Source organism: Pituophis catenifer, unplaced genomic scaffold (genome assembly GCF_029215685.1).
Source record: "Pituophis catenifer annectens isolate HBS135680 unplaced genomic scaffold, rPitCat1.0.hap2 SCAF_16, whole genome shotgun sequence".
NCBI lineage: Eukaryota > Metazoa > Chordata > Lepidosauria > Squamata > Colubridae > Pituophis > Pituophis catenifer.
The window spans coordinates 10,124,409-10,142,296 of NW_027256896.1; the positions used below are offsets into that span (position 1 = coordinate 10,124,409).

General features: G+C 44.1%; 1 protein-coding gene across 1 annotated transcript in view; it reads left to right on the forward strand.

Annotated features, from left to right (window-relative positions):
- Positions 1-2,513: 2,513 nt before the first annotated feature.
- The window catches only part of DNAAF8 (dynein axonemal assembly factor 8), a 112,279-nt gene continuing 96,904 nt past the window's right edge, over positions 2,514-17,888 (forward strand). Inside the window, 8 exon segments of the mRNA XM_070955327.1 lie at positions 2,514-2,642; positions 3,654-3,767; positions 5,760-6,188; positions 10,043-10,145; positions 10,767-10,908; positions 13,748-13,891; positions 15,685-15,783; positions 17,210-17,554. Of these exon segments, the coding sequence (XP_070811428.1) occupies positions 2,514-2,642; positions 3,654-3,767; positions 5,760-6,188; positions 10,043-10,145; positions 10,767-10,908; positions 13,748-13,891; positions 15,685-15,783; positions 17,210-17,554 (1,505 nt within the window).

Genomic DNA, 17,888 nt, shown 5'->3' on the forward strand with positions numbered 1-17,888 from the left:
TCAGGAAATTTCTCCTTAGTTCTCAGTTGCTTCTCTCCTTGATGAGTTTCCACCCATTGCTTCTTATCTTACCCTCAGGGCTCTGGAGAATCGCTTGACTCCCTCTTCTTTATGGCAGGCCCTGAGATATTGGAAGACTGCTATCACGTCTCCCCATGTCCTTCTTTTCATTAAACTAGACACACCCAGTTCCTGCAACTGTTCTTCCTATGTTTTAGCCTCCAGTCCCCTAATCATCTTCGTTGCTCTTCTCTGCACTCTTTCTAGAGTCTCCACATCCTTTTTACATCATGGAGACCAAAACTGGATGCAGTATTCCAAGTGTGGCCTTACCAAGGCCTTATCAAGTGGCATTAACACTTCATGTGATCTTGATTCTCTCTCTCTGTTTATGCAGCCTAGAACTGTGTTGGCTTTTTTGGCAGCTGCTGCACACGGCTGGCTCATATCTAAATGGTTGCCACAAAGAAGAGGGAGTCAAGCTATTCTCCAAAGCACCTGAGGGCAGGACAAGAAGCAATGGGTGGAAACTAAGCAAGGAGAGAAGCAACCTAGAACTAAGGAGGAAATTCCTGACGATTAGCCAATGGAACAGCTTGCCACCAGAAGTTGTGAATGCGCCAATACTGGAAAATTTTAAGAAGACGTTGGATAACCATTTGTCTGAAGTGGTGGAGGGTTTCCTGCCTAAGCAGGGGGTTGGACTAGATGACCTCCAAGGTCCCTTCCAACTGTTCTGTTCTGTTCTGTTCTGTTCTGTTCTTTCCTATTCCTATTCCTATTCCATAGTAACTATTCTAACCAACTCCTGTGACACCGGTCACAAACGCCCATTCATTTCTCAAGCGGCCCCGCCAAAACGCGGCCAGGCCTTGTGTGTGGGACGGACTCCCGGGTAGCGCAGTTTTTCCCTTCGCGGCCACCGTACCCGCTTCACCTACCTGGCTCTCCGGCGAACGAGCGGTAACGAAACCAAGACTGTCAGCCCGGTCTGCAGGCCTCGCTCGCTCGCGCCCCCGCCCTCCTGACCTCACTTCTCTTCTCCCGCCTCCTTCTTCTGGCTACTCGTCCTCCGTTACGTCCGTTATCCGTCGCCGGGGCACAACCAACCAATGAGAAGCTGGGCTCGCGCTACCTCCCCTCCTCCCGAGCCGAGTCAGCCAATGAACGCCCTACGAAAAGCAGAGCGGGGGAGAGAAAACAACCTCTGTCTTGAGTCTCGCCAGGTCTGGAAAGATGACAGGAAAAACGACCGTTTAATGAAACGAGGAGGAGAAGAAAGAAAGAACAAAGGGTTGTCCTTTCTCGCCTGGACTCGATCCCTATCAAGCACTTAATTTTTTATTGGCTTGTTATTTCCAAGCAGGAAAGGGAGGCCACGCTAAATGGATGTTGCTGTCCTGCCAGGACCTCCCGGTGGGTGGAGCCAAAACCGGGAAACGCACGCCGTTTGAAATGCGGTTCGGAGTTAGCGGCGGTTGCGGTTCGCGGACGTTGTGCGGTTCCTCCCCTGTGGCGAGGAAGGGGTCGTGAGAGCGGCTGGGCTATGCCGGTGGCCTAACACCGAAGCGGTATTCAACCGGACAGAGACTGCCGCCTCTGGTTGCTATGGACGCACCGAAAGCTGGCCCCGTTGCTAGGAGGCGGGGCTAATTGATAGACAGTTGCCACAGTGACCAGTCTCTCTTCCTCCCTGTATCTCATTCCTGCTTCATTGGTTCCAACTGTTTTCTTCCCCCTTTTAAGTGATGTAACTGAAGGAAATATTTAAATGATGTAATTGAAAGAAATTCATAATTCACGTGACTGAAAGAAATATTTAATTCACATAACTGAAATAAATATTTAATTCAGGTGACTGAAAGAAATATTTAATTGATGGAATTGAAAGAAATATTTAATTCACATAACAAAGAAATATTTAAATGATGTAATGGAAAGAAATATTTAATTCACGTGACTGAAAAATATTTAATTCACGTGACTGAAAGAAATATTTAATTCACGTGACTGAAAGAAATATTTAATTCACATAATAAATATTTAATTGATGTAACTGAAAGAAATATTTAATTCACGTGACTGAAAGAAATATTTAATTCACATAATAAATATTTAATTGATGTAACTGAAAGAAATATTTAATTCACGTGACTGAAAGAAATATTTAATTCACATAACAATTCACGTGACTGAAAGAAATATTTAATTCACATAAAGAAATATTTAAATGATGTAATGGAAAGAAATATTTAATTCACGTGACTGAAAGAAATATTTAATTGATGGAACTGAAAGAAATATTTAATTGATGCAGCTGAAACAAATTGCCTGTATGGTCCTCTTGTGGTCCTTGAGGGTCAAGGGTCAAGACTGGCCAAAGAACCCTATAGAATCCCCTGTATCAAACATAGCAAATTCTCCATTTGGATGGATGTTGATTTTTTTTTTCAATTTTTCCTTTGTGCCTTTCGTGCCATGCACTGAATCCTTTCTCACTGGTTCCTTTTCAGATGGCATCAGGGGACGGAAACCAGGAAACGGGGGGTCCCCCTGATTTTCATGGCACTCCTTTCCGGTGGGGATCCCTCCTGTCTGCAGTAAGAGATCAGATTCCTTCGATGGACTCTGATGTATCCCTGGTAATCCCACTTCTGTTTGGTTTCGCTTGTTTGTATTCATGCACTTATCAAATTTCTCCACTTCCCATCTCACTTAAGTGACTCTGATCAGGTTGGAGGAATTTATTCATCCAAGAGGTGAAGTTTTGCAGAATGATTAGCAAAGCATTTTTCAAGATTGTGTTCCCCATTCCAAGACAAAAGTGAGGGGGAATTAGATATTTTTAAGAAGACACTAGACAGTCTCTTATCTGAAATAGTATAGGTTCTCCTGCTTGAGCAGGGGGCTGGACTAGAAGACCTCCAAGGTCCCTTCCAGTTCATTCATTTATTTTTTCATTCGTTCATAGATGAAGTAGCTGCCTTTCTCTGCAAGGCAGGCTATCATACTCATAGAAACTCAGATTGAGGCCCTGTATTGCAAAAGTTTAATGTTTTGTCCCAGGGGCATACATCCATAAAAATATTTTTTTAAAAAAAAATAATAATGTGGCTAAACAGCACTGTATTCTCTACTGTGATTTGTACAGTCCTATTTTATTTGTAAAGGTCCTTTCTAGTGGAATGCTATAGATGCTGAGATTGTGGTTTAACTCCGGAAATTGTGGGTGCTCCATCACCGGACGTTTTCAAGAAGAGACTAGACAGCCATTTGTCTGGAATGATATAGGACAATGGTGTCCTACCTTGGCAACTTTTAAGACTTGTGGACTTCAAAGCCCACAATTTCCCATGGCTGGCTGGGGAATTCTGGGAGTTGAAATCCACAGCTCTTAAAAGTTGCCAAGGTTGGACATCCCACTATATGATCTCCTGCTGAGTAGGCGGTTGAACTAGAAGACCTCCAAGGTCCCTTCCAACTCTATGATTTTATGTTTGTTCTACTACCTCTTCCAAGTAAATGAGTTGACGTCTGCAATTTTATGCTGAGATTTATGATGTCCCCAAATGAAACAATAGGCAGCTGTCAGTGTCATTTTCTATTGTTGCCTTTTAACAAATTTCATCCAGTTTCTACTTCTTACATGACAGGATGATAGTGATGAAGATGGAGAGCTTTTTCTCTTCCAACGAGATCAATCCAACTTGATTCCTGACCTGACGGAAGAATTAGAAGATCTTCCACAGGAAGAATCATACTTGCAGGTCACTGATTCTAATTATCTATTTATTCTGTCTGGTTGTATTTAAACCTAGAATGAATATGGCTTAGTTTGGGGCAAACCAGGAAGTTGCTAAAGCCTTAAATAAGAGAGCTTTTTTGAGTTTGAACTCCCCTGACTGAAGTTTTGTACAAAATTCCTTGGCTGCAGTTTCAACACTTGCTCTACTTACTATGTTTGATCATTTTCTAGATAAGCACAGAACACTGAGGCACAAACTAACAAATGGGCTGGTTTTGCACAATGCGCTAATCACAACGACAAAAGTAACCAAGGGTAACAGCACCCAAGCATTACATACTGTGCAAATGCAGCTGATAGATCTTTAACTTACCCAATTAAGTTGTTGTACAAGCATTGTCACTGCATGTGGCATAGTGAAGTCATGTCCGACCCATCAAGACCCCATGGACAACGTTCCTCCAGGCCTTCCTGTCCTCTACCATCCCCCAGAGACCATTTAAGCTCACGCCTACTGCTTCCGTGACTCCATCCAGCCACCTCGTTCTCTGCCGTCCCCTTCTTCTTTTGCCCTCCATCGTTCCCAGCATTAGGCTCTTCTCCAGGGAGTCCTTCCCTCTCATTAGGTGGCCAAAGTATTTGAGTTTCCTCTTCAGGATCTGGTCTTCTAAAGAGCAGTCAGGGTTGATCTCCTCTAGGACTGACTGGTTGGATCGCCTTACAGTCCAAGGGACTCGCAGGAGTCTTCTCCAGCACCAGAGTTCAAAGGCCTCAATTCTTTGGTGCTCGGCCTTCCTTGTGGTCCAACTTTCACACCCATACACTGCAACTGGGACACACACACACACACACACACACACACACAAACACACACACACACACACACACACACACATACAACGATCAGGCACAAAGTTTTTGCCTCAACCTGTTACGTTTTTCAAAGGCATGTTACAGGTAGTCATCAATTTACAACCATTTGAAATTAAACAGTATCAAACAAAAGCGATTTACCACCAGCCCTCACATTTACTGTATGACCATCGCAACATTGCCACGGTCACAGGATCAAAATTCAGGCGCTTGGCGACTGGCATGTATGTATGACGGTTGCAGCCTCTCAGAGTCACATGATCACCATGTCATCGTTCCGAGTAATGAACTCCGGGAAGTCAGGGCTCTGACACTTCATTCAGGTTCAAGAAACCCTTTATTGAGTACATCATATTGGCACTTAGAAAGGTGAAGCTAGCTCTAAATTATTCCCGTACATAGGGAAAGTTAAAAGAATAGGATTTCCCCACCCCACCCCAGGTCTCTCAGGTCACATTGGCCAATCAGTCCAGCTGTAGGCTCCCCCGCCCCCCCCCCCCCCCCCGCTTCAACAAGTGTCCATTGACATTACCTTGGTTCACACGCCAGTGGGTAGATGTTACGACTATCCAGCTGAGGCACCACATTCCTAAATTCCCCCCCCCCCCAGAATGGCAACCCAAAAAACGAAGCAGAAGTAAGCACGGCTTCAGTTGAAATCGTTTTGCAGGTTGACACATTCCGTTCGTGACCTTCCCAGTTGGCTTTCAGGCAAGCAAAGTCATTGGGGGAAGCCGGATTGGCTTAACAAGTGCACAATTCACTTAACACTTCAAGGATTCACTTAACAACCAAGGTTGCGCAATCGGGTTGCTTTAGCCAAGGAGATTCTGGTCTTGTTTAATAATAATAGCACTTAGACTCATCTACCGCTTCACAGTGCTTCACAGCCCTCTTTAAGCGGTTTACATGATCAGCCTATCGGCCCCCAACAATCTGGATCCTCATTTTAAGGATGGAAGGCTGAGTCAACCTTGAGCCTGATGAGATTCGATCTACTGAACTGCAGCTAGCAGTCAGCTGAAATAGCCTGCAGTACTGCACTCTAACCACTGTGCCACCTCGGCTCTTTTTAATCTCATAAATCGAGTAGTTGTACTGTTTATGGCAAAGGTAACTGGTGTTTCTTCTGAACTTTCAGGAAAGCTTTTCCTTCATGAGACATCCCCAGGAGATCTGGAGCGAAGGTCTGAGAAGTTCAGCTTTTCAGAATGAGCGGGTCCGTCCGTCTGAATCTAGGGGGGATCTCTTGCTTGACCTCCGATCCCAAAATGAAGAAGAGCCAAGGCAAGATGCCATCAGTTCTTTGGAATTCTCTATCAACGAGCAACAGTTGGCTGAGGGTATTTCAAGTGTCATCACTGGAAAAGTGTGGGATGGTAGTCAGGAAGAACGGAGGCAGCTCATAGAAACCAAGATCCTTTCCAAAGCACCATTGAGACCTCTTCCTGACTCAGGCTATCCAGAACCCCAAAATAAAAACAACGAAGAAAGACCAGCAGAGGTCAAAAAAGAAGAGGCAATTGTCTCAGCTGAACATCCCCAGGAACTGACACTATTTCGCTTCAAGGTAGGGATCGGAATAGGATCTTTTCTGCCTCTGTATAGGTGGTCCTTGACTTATGACCATTCGTTTAACAACAGTTTGGTATTATGGTGCTGAAAAAAGTGACTTAGGACTGGTCCTCAATGTTACTATTGTCACACTATTTCTGCGGTTATGTGCTAACATGTTAGTTAATTTCTCAGCATCTCTAGGGAGGACTAGAAACGTTCTTTGTGGAAATACTAAGGAATGCCACTAGTAAGAGCACTTAGACTTATATACCGCTTCATAGTGCTTTACAGCCTCTCTAAATAGTTTACCCGATTTGCCCCCAACCATCTAGGTCCTCATTTTACCCACCTCGGAAGGATGGAAGGCTGAGTCAACCTTGAGCCGATCAGGATCGAACTCCTGGCAGTCGGCCGAGTTAGCCTGCAATATTGCATTCTAACCACTGTGCCACCACGGTTCGCTAACTAGGGAACAATAGGACCAAGCTAGATGGTCTAGTCTAGGGGTGGGCAACTATGGCTCCTTTACAATCTCTGAACTTCAACTCCCCGAATTCCTGAACCAGCCATGCTCAGTCAAAGTTGAAGTCCACAAGTCATAAAGGGGTCACAGTTGGTCATCCCTGGTTTAGTTTTATAAGTCTTTGGCAGTTGAAGTCGAGATGGTGATGGCACAATGCCTATTCCGAGGTGCCTATTTATTACAAGGCATGAATGTACCTACCGTATTTTTTGGAGTATAAGACACACTTTTTCCTCCCCTAAAAGAGGGTGAAAATTTGGATGCGTCTCATACACCGAATGTATCCCCGCCCACCCGGAAAATGGGTCGCGCGGAGGCAGCAATAGGCTATGGCAATCCCTGCATCCTGAAACAGCTGATCTTTGGGAGGTGAATCCAACTGACAATCAGCTGCTTGTGCTAATCAGGTTGTGCTGAAGCTGAAATTTATTTTATTTTATTTATTTATTTATTAAATTTTTATACCGCCCCCTCTCCCGAAGGACTCGGGGCGGTGAACAGCCAAAATTAAAAACACACAATACAAATATTAAAATACATTAAAACAAAATTAAATTATCTTAGGCTTCTCCAATTTAAAACCCCGTTACCCATAAAATTCACCAATTAAAAATTTTTCTTTTAACCCAGCCCGGCTTGCTGAAATAAAAAAGTCTTCAGGGCCCGGCGGAAGGTCCGGAGGTCCGGGATTAGTCGTATCCCTGGGGGCAGCTCATTCCAGAGGGCGGGTGCCCCCACAGAGAAGGCTCTTCCCCGGGGGGTCGCCAGCCGACATTGCCTGACAGACGGCACCCTGAGGAGACCCTCTCTGTGGGAGCGTGTTGGCCGGTGGGAGGTTATCGGAGGCAGAAGGTGGTCTCGTAAATAACTGGGCTGTTTGCTGCAAGGAGGCAAATTGCTGGGAGGCAGAGGCAGATTTTTTTTCTTGTGCTAATCCGGCTGTGCTGAAAATGAAAATGAAACAGGCTGTTTGCTGTTTGCTGCAAGGAGGCAAATTGCTGGAAGGCAGAGGCAGATTTTTTTTTCTTGTTTTCCTCCCCAAAAAAGATAGGTGCGTCTTATAGTCCGGAGTGTCTTATACTCCGAAAAATACAGTATGTACTAGCAGAGCAATGTAATATATTTCTTTATGCATGAGGAGAAATGTGAGTGACCAAGCCAAGATCTCAAAAGCTCCAAACATGCCCCAAAGCTGGAACTTTCCTTTGACCTAACTCTAGCAAAGCTATGTTCTACTTCTGAACTGTGAACAATCCTGTTTCAGAGCTCATGAGCCTATCCCATTTCCTGAACATTTCTTGGACATAATAAATTTATTGAAGGGTTGCAGTGCACATCACCCTGTAGCCGAAGTGGATCTAGGCATAATTTGTCATGCTTCTTTCGAAAAAAATGCTTTCAATGTCATTTCTATGGATTTGCCATCTTCACCTCTTCCCCACTCCGCAGTCAGTGAATCTCTGGGGCTCTTGCCAAGTCACAGTTAGCTCCAGCCTGATGTGACAAATTAAGCTGGAGCATCTGATGTGGGGGGTAGGCTGGTCTTCCATTTTTTGGAGGTTCAGCAGCCAAGAACCATGTAATGGCCCTTTTTTTTGTTTCTGCTTTTAAGAGGCAACAAATAGATGGGAGTTTACAATGGAAACAACATTAGCTTTGATCACCAACAGTGTCTGAATCAGAATGAAAGGCTTAAATTTACATATTTGTTGCAACTGTGATGCTATTCAGCGGTAATTGGCAGTTTATGTCTTCAGAATGATGCACAATTGCTATTGTGGTCCTGAAGCTGTCAGTTTATAATACAAAGCTCGGGGCTCTGATATGAAAGAAACAGCAACACACATTTCTAACTGTTCGTGTTTTGAAACTTGGCACTTATATTGTCTTTTTCAATATATAGTTTGGGAGCAAATGTTTGAAAATACAGATGGAGCCTTGTTGAATAGCCTGATAGCTTGGATGGATCCATACGCATTTTATACTGCAATCAAAGTGGGCGATTTTTGAACATGTTCATGGTATAAAAAGTGTCATATAGATGGCAAAAACAGCTATATTTTTAATGTCGCCCTTACTGAAAATAAAATGGCATGGATTAAGATACAAGGACAACTTGCAGTGGCCCAAAGGGAAGCTGTTATAAAGCTTAATAAAAACGAAAAAGAGTTATAATGGTTTACAGATAGACATGACTTACCGATCGCACAGTTAAATCTTTTTTTTTTATCATTGATTATATGTCTCATGTAGAAACGGTATACTTCCTTGCATCAGAGAAGCTCTTTGCCACAAATGTACAGTACAATTTTGTAAAGTTACGTTTTAAGTGATCCTGATCATGGCTCTGCAGTGCTTTGCATTCGACTTCCAAAAGGTAGCTTGGAAAACATAGGGGCATTTTCCTGGGAAAAGGCCCATTTGGTTTAAAGTCACAAAACATTACAAATTTGTACTCCGAAGAAACTTTTTGGCGATTGAATCCAAGGTGTTGGCAACCAGGACACTTACTTTCTCTACCACTTCACAAATGTGAGCATGTGTGCTTTGCTCGCACACACGCCTTCCACGCATGCGCCAGGCCTCAAAAACATGCTTAAATAGGGTGGCATAGAGCCTCAGTGTTGTGGTCCGCCAGCAGCCCGCGGAGCTGGCAGTGGAGTCGGATAGTGAGGAGGCTGGGGAGGACCATGGGCAAGTCCTGGAGTCTGGGAAAGGCCCGGACGAGGGCTCTGCATCGGAGGCAGAGATGGGGCCAGGGCCATCTGGGAGCGATGGGCAGACTCCGCAGCCTTCAGAGGCAGACAACAGAGAGGCAGAGGAATAGGAGGAGCCTGTTCCTAGTGCACGTATGCAAAGAGCTGCCAGAAAGCAAGAACAGTTAAAACTAAAGGGACAACTCGGGAGTAAGGCTAGAAGATGATTGGCCACTCTCATAAGGCTTAAAAGAGCAGCAACAAGCCGTTGGATTCTTTGTAGAAAAGCAACGTTGATTCCAGTGCTTCTTGTCAGCATCTCTTGAACTTTGTGGGAGGTTTTGCCGAGAAAAGCCTTTGACAGGTTGCCAAACACATCAAAGGCTGGTGATAAGGACTGGTTATGAAGAATTTTATTTTGGACTAAGCTGAGAATGAATTAATTCTCAACTGTTTTAATAAAATAAGTTTGTTGAGGACTGAATTGTGTTTGGTAATCACTACTTGGGCCTCGGTCACAACAGTGGGCGGAGGGGGGGCACCCGTGATTTTTGCTACCAGTTTGCCTGAACAGGTATGAACTGGCTGAACTACCTCCTCTGCTGGCAACCGTAGTTTTTATTCCTTCACAAACAATTCTTCTTCCAGGATATTGAGAAATGGGATCTGGACAAAGTTCTCCAGAAGCTAGAGAAGCAAAGCAAGGCCACAAGCTGGCCAGGGGAAGTCGAATCTCCTTCTTTGAGCCATGGTGAGTTCACAAAACATTAGAACTCAACTCAACCTGCAACAGGTGGTGGAAATGCAGCTGACTATCCATAGACGCACAACGTTCAGATGTTCCGGTAATGCTTGAATAGTTCTTCCTAATGCAATGTATCCCGATTTTTATTGATTATTTGATCTTCCCCCAATCTGAAGATGAAATTCAACTTCAGCTCCCATAACCTTAGCTAACCTGACTTTACTGGAGAGGGATTAAATACAACTGTTTAGCGGAGGCAATTCCCGGCATTATGTATTTTGCAAATGTTTAAAGATTTTGGAAACCTGGCTTCTGCAATTTAATTTTACTTATGACTCTACAGCAAAACAATAGTTATCTGAAAGCTATTAACACTTGCATAATTTTTCTCCCCAGTTCTCTTATAGGAAGCATGACTCTCTTCCAAAATGACTTTCTTTTTTCATTTAAATGAGAGAGGATTGTCATTAAAACCTTCCTGTAAATAAGGATATAAAAATGCTCTGTAAACGCTCTGTAAACGCTCTGTAAACGAATAATCCATACTGCTTTCCTAATGGGCTAGACTAAAGATATTGGCATTTCTTTTCCCAGGAAGATTAAGTAGTTCTTCTTTCCCACCTCCAGAACATTTCAAGGCTGTGACCCAATCAAAGCTGATGGCAAAACTGGAAGAATTGTCTCGTAAGCAGTCGAAGGCATTTTTCTCCCCCTGGCAGAAGCGCCCCCCCAAATCTCCCTCCCTTGACAAATGCCAGGGAGATGCGAGGTAGGTCACTTCTGTTGCCTTGATGGAGCAGGAGAGGGGAGCCTCTCTGAGGAATGTTTTCAGCAACTAGGACTATCATTGTCTAACTCCTGCATTAGGGGTTCTGTGGGGTGCTTAGCATCTGGCCTTTGGGGCCTCCCTGGAAACCGCAAAGGACTGCCCACAGTGCCTTTATCAGCGAAAACAGCAGAGGTTGTATTCAGACGGTTCTGGAGAACCGGTAGCGGAAATTTTGAGTAGTTCGGAGAACCGGTAAATAACACCTCTGACTGGCTCTGCCCCCATCTGCCTCCCAAGTCCCAGCTGATTGAGTCCCAGCTGATCGGCTGGGTCTTCTTTTGTTGCCTTGCACACAGAGCTGAAAAGCAGGTTAGTGGGGTGGGGAGGGAATGGGGATTTTACAGTATCCTTCCCATCGATTGGGTGGGAATGGAGATTTTGCAGTTTCCTTCCCCTGGAGTGGGATGGGAATAGAGATTTTGCAATATCTTTCCCCTGGAGTGGGGTAGGAATGGAGATTTTGCACTATCCTTCCCCTGCCACACCACCAAGCCACGCCCACACCACCAAGCCACGCCCACCAAGCCACACCTACAGAACCGGTAGTAAAAAAAAATTGAATCCCACCACTGGAAAACAGAACTCGGGCGGGCCGCAGCAGAGGATTGCAGGAGGACATCACAGCCAAAAATGGAGCTCGGGAGTCCATTTTTGCTGGCAGAGCACTCGAGCCACCCCAGGTGCCCTCGACACAAGTGACATTGAGTTATCTATGCTCCCACCAGCCCCCCAAGGTCAAACACAACCCTGATGCGGTCCTCAATGAAATTGAGTTTGACACCCCTGGTTTAATGTTTCTCCTTTGAATTAACAAAGTGAGGTCTCCATGAGGAATGCCGAGTCTGATAAGAACTGGTTCAAACCTGCCAAAGACAAGGACTGTACATAGTTTTGAACTTTAGAACCTCAATGTAATATGGAAAGCATGCCTCCTAAACACGAGGATGAGTCTTAACAAGAGCATACTGAGAATATTATGGGATGCTACGAAATGTTGCATGATACAAGAGCTACACCACAGAGGAGTCAAAGGAGGCTAACCAATGAAAGGGCTCATTCCAAACAGAATATGTTTGAGCTGTATATCAAGTGATTCTTTCTAAGTTGCTCTCTGTTTGAGTGAGATGCCTTCTCCTTGCTTATGCATAAATAAAAGAGAGATTAATTTACTTTTTTGGCTCAGATCTTATTTGGGCAAGGCATATCGGGCTAATAAATCTTGCCAACGTTTATGTCTAACAAGCTCAACTGAAAGCATCATTACATCTGCCCAGAGGTGGGATTCACTTACGTTCCCTACCGGTTCGCAAATGTGAGCTCCTCCGTGCATGCACACCACCTTCCGTGCACGCTCTTCGCTCCTGCAGTCGCCACTACAGATTCGCCCGAACCGGACAGAACCGGCTAAATCCCACCACTGCATCTGCCCAAAGTTTCTTGTTAGTGAAAAAGTATTATATAATAAAGGTAGTCTTCAACTTACAACAGTTCATTTAAGGACTGTTCAAAGTTACTATAGCACTGAAAAAAAGTGACTAATGACCGTTTTTCACACTTTATGACCATGGTAGCATTCCCATGGTCATGTGATCAAAATTGAGATGCTTGGCAACTGGCTCATATTTATGGCCATCACAGTGTCCCAGGGTCACCTGATCCCCTTTTGTGACTGTCCGACAAGCAATGGGGAAGCCAGTTTCACTTAACAACTCTGGCAAGAAAGATTGTAAAATGAGGCCAAACTCACTTAACACATGTCTCACGTAGCAACCGAAACGTTGGGCTCAATTGTGATCCTAAGTCAAGGACTAATTGTGGTCATAAGTCAAGGAAGTGAGCGTATTTTTTCCCCAGGTTATGAGCAATACCTTAAATCAATGGTTCCCACTCTGGGGGCCCATGCCCCACGGGGGGAGGGGGCAATTTGATTTTTAATGGGGGCAATTGGAACTGTTTAAACCAAGTTAATGGCCTTTTAGGCTTCCTCCACATGAGTAGAGTTCAGTTTTTGAGTAAAGTAAGAATTCTATGTCAAGGGGGATGGGGGGCATCAGGATTTTAGAGATGCTTAGCTGGGGCATGGCCAAAAAAAGGTTGGGAACCACTGCCTTAAGTGCAGTGGTGAAATCCACATTTTTTTACAACTGGTTCTGTGGGCATGGCTTGGTGGGTATGGCAGGGGAAGAATACTGCAAAATCCCCATTCCCTCCCCACTCCAGGGGAAGGATACTGCAAAATCCCCATTCCCTCCCCAGTCCTGGGGGGAAGGATATTGCAAAATCCCCATTCCCACCCTACTCCAGGGGAAGGATACTGCAAAATCCCCATTCCTGGGGGAAGGATATTGCAAAATCCCCATTCCCTCCCCACTCCTGGGGGAAGGATTCTGCAAAATCCCCATTCCCTCCCACTCCTGGGGGAAGGATATTGCAAAATCTCCATTCCCTCCCCACTCTGGGGCCAGCCAGAGGTGGTATTTGCCGCTTCTCCGAACTACTCAAAATTTCTGCTGCCGGTTCTCCAGGACCTGTCAGAACCTGCTGAATTTCACCCCTGCTTAAGTGATACTTTGGCAGCATCACTCCAAAGGGTTGGAAACGAGCAGCTCAATCCAGGTTTCAACCTAGTTTATACTGGGTCAGTTCTGAACAATATTGTACAGGAAAAGGCTATTTTGGCTTTGTGCACTCAATAAAATCAGCGCAAATATTGAAGTCATTATTGTGAAAGTATTGCAAAATAGATACTGCAAAAAGTGAATGTCCTTTCTGCTTTCAGAGACATTTCTGTCCCAGCACCAAGAAAAAAAGATCTGAGTTGGATTCCAGCAGCTTTATGCATTCCAGAGCCCCCAACGGTGTATATTGATTTAAGGGACACCATATCTCAAAAGTCTGAATCTTCGGCTGATGAAACACAAAGGTATTAGCAGTGTGTCGTTTTGACGTAACTGTGGAACCCGAAGATGTTTTTGTTTCGTCTAAGATCAGAGTTGCAGGAGATGCATTTGGCCACGAGTGACATAGGGCGGGGGGGCGGGGGGGGAGACGGGGACCTCTCCCTCAAAACGAAGCTGGCCAGGACAAAACCCTAAATTTGATCCCTTTGCTTTTAAATTAAGACTTGATTAAAAAGAAAAATATAAGAAGTTACGTTTTGATATAACATAACCGCTAAGATTTAGAAGGGAGAACCGATGCAGCAGAGGCCCACGGGGAACAAACCCATATCGAAGATATGAAAATTAAACATTAAAAAGTGTGAATGACACTGCTGTGTTCATAGCGTTAAATAATTGATTCAAAGAGTTGGAGGGAATCCCTGAAATGATCTAGTTTAAACTCCTGCCAGGTGTATGTTGAGTGGTTTTCATTAATCCTAGAGCTAAACAATAGGTTTAGGTTTATTAAATTTATATACCACCCTTCTCCTGAAGGACTCAGGGTGGTGAGCAGCCAAGATTAAAATACATACATAGCCTGGAATTAGAAGACAGAAGATTTATAGACTATAGATACCACAACTACTTATTATTTAAAAGTATGAGGTGCATCTTTTGTTTATTTATTTGTATCCACCTTTATATTTTTTACAAATAAGGCAGCAAAAATATCAAACACTGCATCCTCCTCCTGTTTTGCCCACAACAACAATCCTGTGAGCAGAGAGTGATTGGCCCAAAGTCACTCAGCTGGCTTTCATGCCTAAGGCAGGACTACAACTCCCAGTCTCCTGGTGATTGGCCTCACTAGACTGGTTTTCATGCCTAAAACTGGACTAGGACTCCCAGCCTCCTGGTGAATGGTCCAAAGTCACCCAGCTGGCTTTCATGCCTAAGGCAGAACTAGAACTCCCAGTCTCCTGGTTTCTAGACTGGTGCCTTCCCCACTAGACCAGATTGTCTCATATTCCAAGGATGCATCCATGCTAGGTTGCATAATCTCCCAGGATCAAGGGTACAAGTGGAGAGAACGAGACCAAATTATATAGTACCACCCAGTGATTGAAAGGAATGGGATATCAAATCCAACTTTTGTTTTGTCCCTAAACGTTGGGCAAAACCTGAATTGATCGTGCCTGTTCCCGAAACATGTATTCAGACACCAACTTAAGTCTGAGCCGCACAAGATTTGCCTGTAACATCTGGCCTAATTTGAGGATTATTTTCGTTCTTCCCAACCCCTGTTTTTTGTAATATCCGATCTAATACAAAGTTCTGCAGAATCTGAAAGTTTGCACATTTTCTAGTCAGTTTCATTGATTCTAATAAAAATGCCATCCCAACTGTGAATTTTGATTTTTGTTTTGTTTTTAATGGATTAACATGAGCTACAATTTCCTCTTTTTCTTTTTGGGAACTTAAAAGCGCAATGTGAAAGCAAGTGGGCCTACTACACCCGTCTCCCAGAGGCTCCTTGTCAGATAATATGAAACAGTTTTTTTAAAAAAATCCGAACTATAGGGTAGATTCTTTGAGATAAGACTTAAAAAGCAGCTCCTTTGAATTCTGAAAATAGCTGCTTTTTGCCGAGCTCCGTTCTGATGAAAGCTTTTCAGAAATGGATTATTTACTTTGTACTTGAGAGCGGACGCTCCCTCCAATGCCAAACATAGCTTTCTCAAGGTTTACTCCTACCAGGTCTGTAGCTGTTGTCCTACTGGGTGGCCAGCAATAGTGGTACAGAGCAGTGAGATTTCCCTTTTGTTTTTTTCAGCTTGAGCGACAGCTCCTCTGACGACGAGGAAGATATAAAAGGGGCAACCCAAAACGAAGAAGGGAGGATGGCTGAGTTGTCTTTGGCATCACGGTACAGGTGAGCGATGGTCATTGTGTTCGTGACATAAATGAGGCTATCATCATAGTGACAAATTCTGTTCTGCAATCGTAAGGGAATAGAATAGAATAGAATAGAATAGAATAGAATAGAATAGAATAGAATAGAATAGAATAGAATAGAATAGAATAGAATAGAATAGAATAGAATAGAATAGAATAGAATAGAATAACAAACTTGAAAGGGACCTTGGAGGTCTTCTAGTCCAACCCCCTGCTTAGGCAGGAAACCCTACAGACAAATGGTTATCCAATATCTTCTTAAAAACTTCCAGTGTTGGAGCATTCACAACTTCTGGAGGCAAGTTGTTCCACTAATTCATTGTTCTCACTGTCAGGAAATTTCTCCTTAGTTCTAAGTTGCTTCTCTCCTTGATGAGTTTCCACCCATTGCTTCTTGTCCTGCCCTCAGGGGCTTTGGAGAATAGCTTGACTCCCTCTTCTTTGGGGCAGCCCCTGAGATATTGGAAAGACTGCCATCATGTCTCCCCTAGTCCTTCTTTTCATTAAACTAAACATACCCAGTTCCTGCAACCGTTCTTCATATGTTTTAGCCTCCAGTCCCCTAATCATCTTTGTTGCTCTTCTCTGCACTCTTTCTAGAGTCTCCACATCTTTTTTACATCATGGTGACCAAAACTGGATGCAGGATTCCAAGTGTGGCCTTACCAAGGCCTTATAAAGTGGTATTAACACTTCACTAGTCGATTCTGTACCCAACAAATACAGATAGTCCTTGACTTACAATCATTTGTTTAGTGACTATTCGAAGTTACAACAGCACTAGAAAGTTACCTATGGCTGGTTTTCATACTTGCAACCCGTTGCAGCATCTTCATGGTCACATGAACCAAATTTGGATGCTCGGCAACCAATACGTGTTTATGACAGTTACACTGACTTGGGGTCAGTGGGAAGGTTACGGAGCCGTGGTGGCGCAGTGGTTAGAATGCAGCATTGCAAGCTGATTCTGCCCACTGCCAGCAGTTCGATTCTGACCGGCTCAAGATGGATTCAGCCTTTCATCCTTCCGAAATCGGTAAAACGAGGACCCAGATTGTTGGGGGCAAATAGAAGACCTCCAAGGTCCCTTCCAGCTCTCTTCTGAATCATTGATTAAGTAGAATAAAAATGATTCCGTAAATAAGGTATGACCCCCCCCCACCTCCTACACCCATCCTTTTTGTTTCCACAAATGTCTCCCCAGAAGACATTTACATAATGCAAATAAATGGAGATTGGGAGCCTGTTTTTGCTGGCAGAAGCACTGCGGGCTGTTCCTTCGCTGTTTCCAGGGCAGCCCTGTGGGCCAGATCTAAGTTACCCCACAGGCCAGATGTGGCCCCTGGGCCTTAAGTTTGACACCCCTGAGCTCCATGAACCAACACATTCTCTCTCTCTCCTAGCAAAAATTGCACTGGGAAATGTTCTCTACTGCAACAGCTCCGAAACTTTCAAAAACGGATGTCTCAGTTGCCGGCTCCTGAACCAAACAAAAGAAGCCAAAATCCCCAGCAACCCGACAGAACCCACCAGCTGAATTTCAGAACAACAAAGCAGAGTCTGAAACACAGAGGGCAATCTTCCACGATGACAGAAAAAACGGAGTCTGATGGAAGGAATCCCCTCCTCAGTGACTGCGCTAAGGGAGCAGCTCAGCCTTCCAGAGAATTCCAGAAAGAAACCAAGGAAGAGACATGTTCAGAACTGCCTCCGGATGCTTCTCCAAAGAAAGATGGCAAAGACTGAAGGTATTGCATGGAAAACTCCTCAGGGGAGATTGGCGAGCTAGAAACATGAAATGTAAATAAAATAAAAAGCTTGAAATACGATTTATTTGCCATATACTTCTTTTCCTCCAAAAATTCAAGACACCAAACACCCCTCCCCTTTTCAGTTCTGTTGCTGATTGGGGTCACTCATCATGCAGAACTATACCATGATTTGATTTTCCTCTTCATATAACACAAATCGAGTCGTTATTTTATTTAGTTTTTTTATTGATTGATTGATTGATTGAATTGAATATAGGCAGTCCTCAACCTACGACCAGAATTGAGCGCAAAATTTATATTGCTAAGTGAG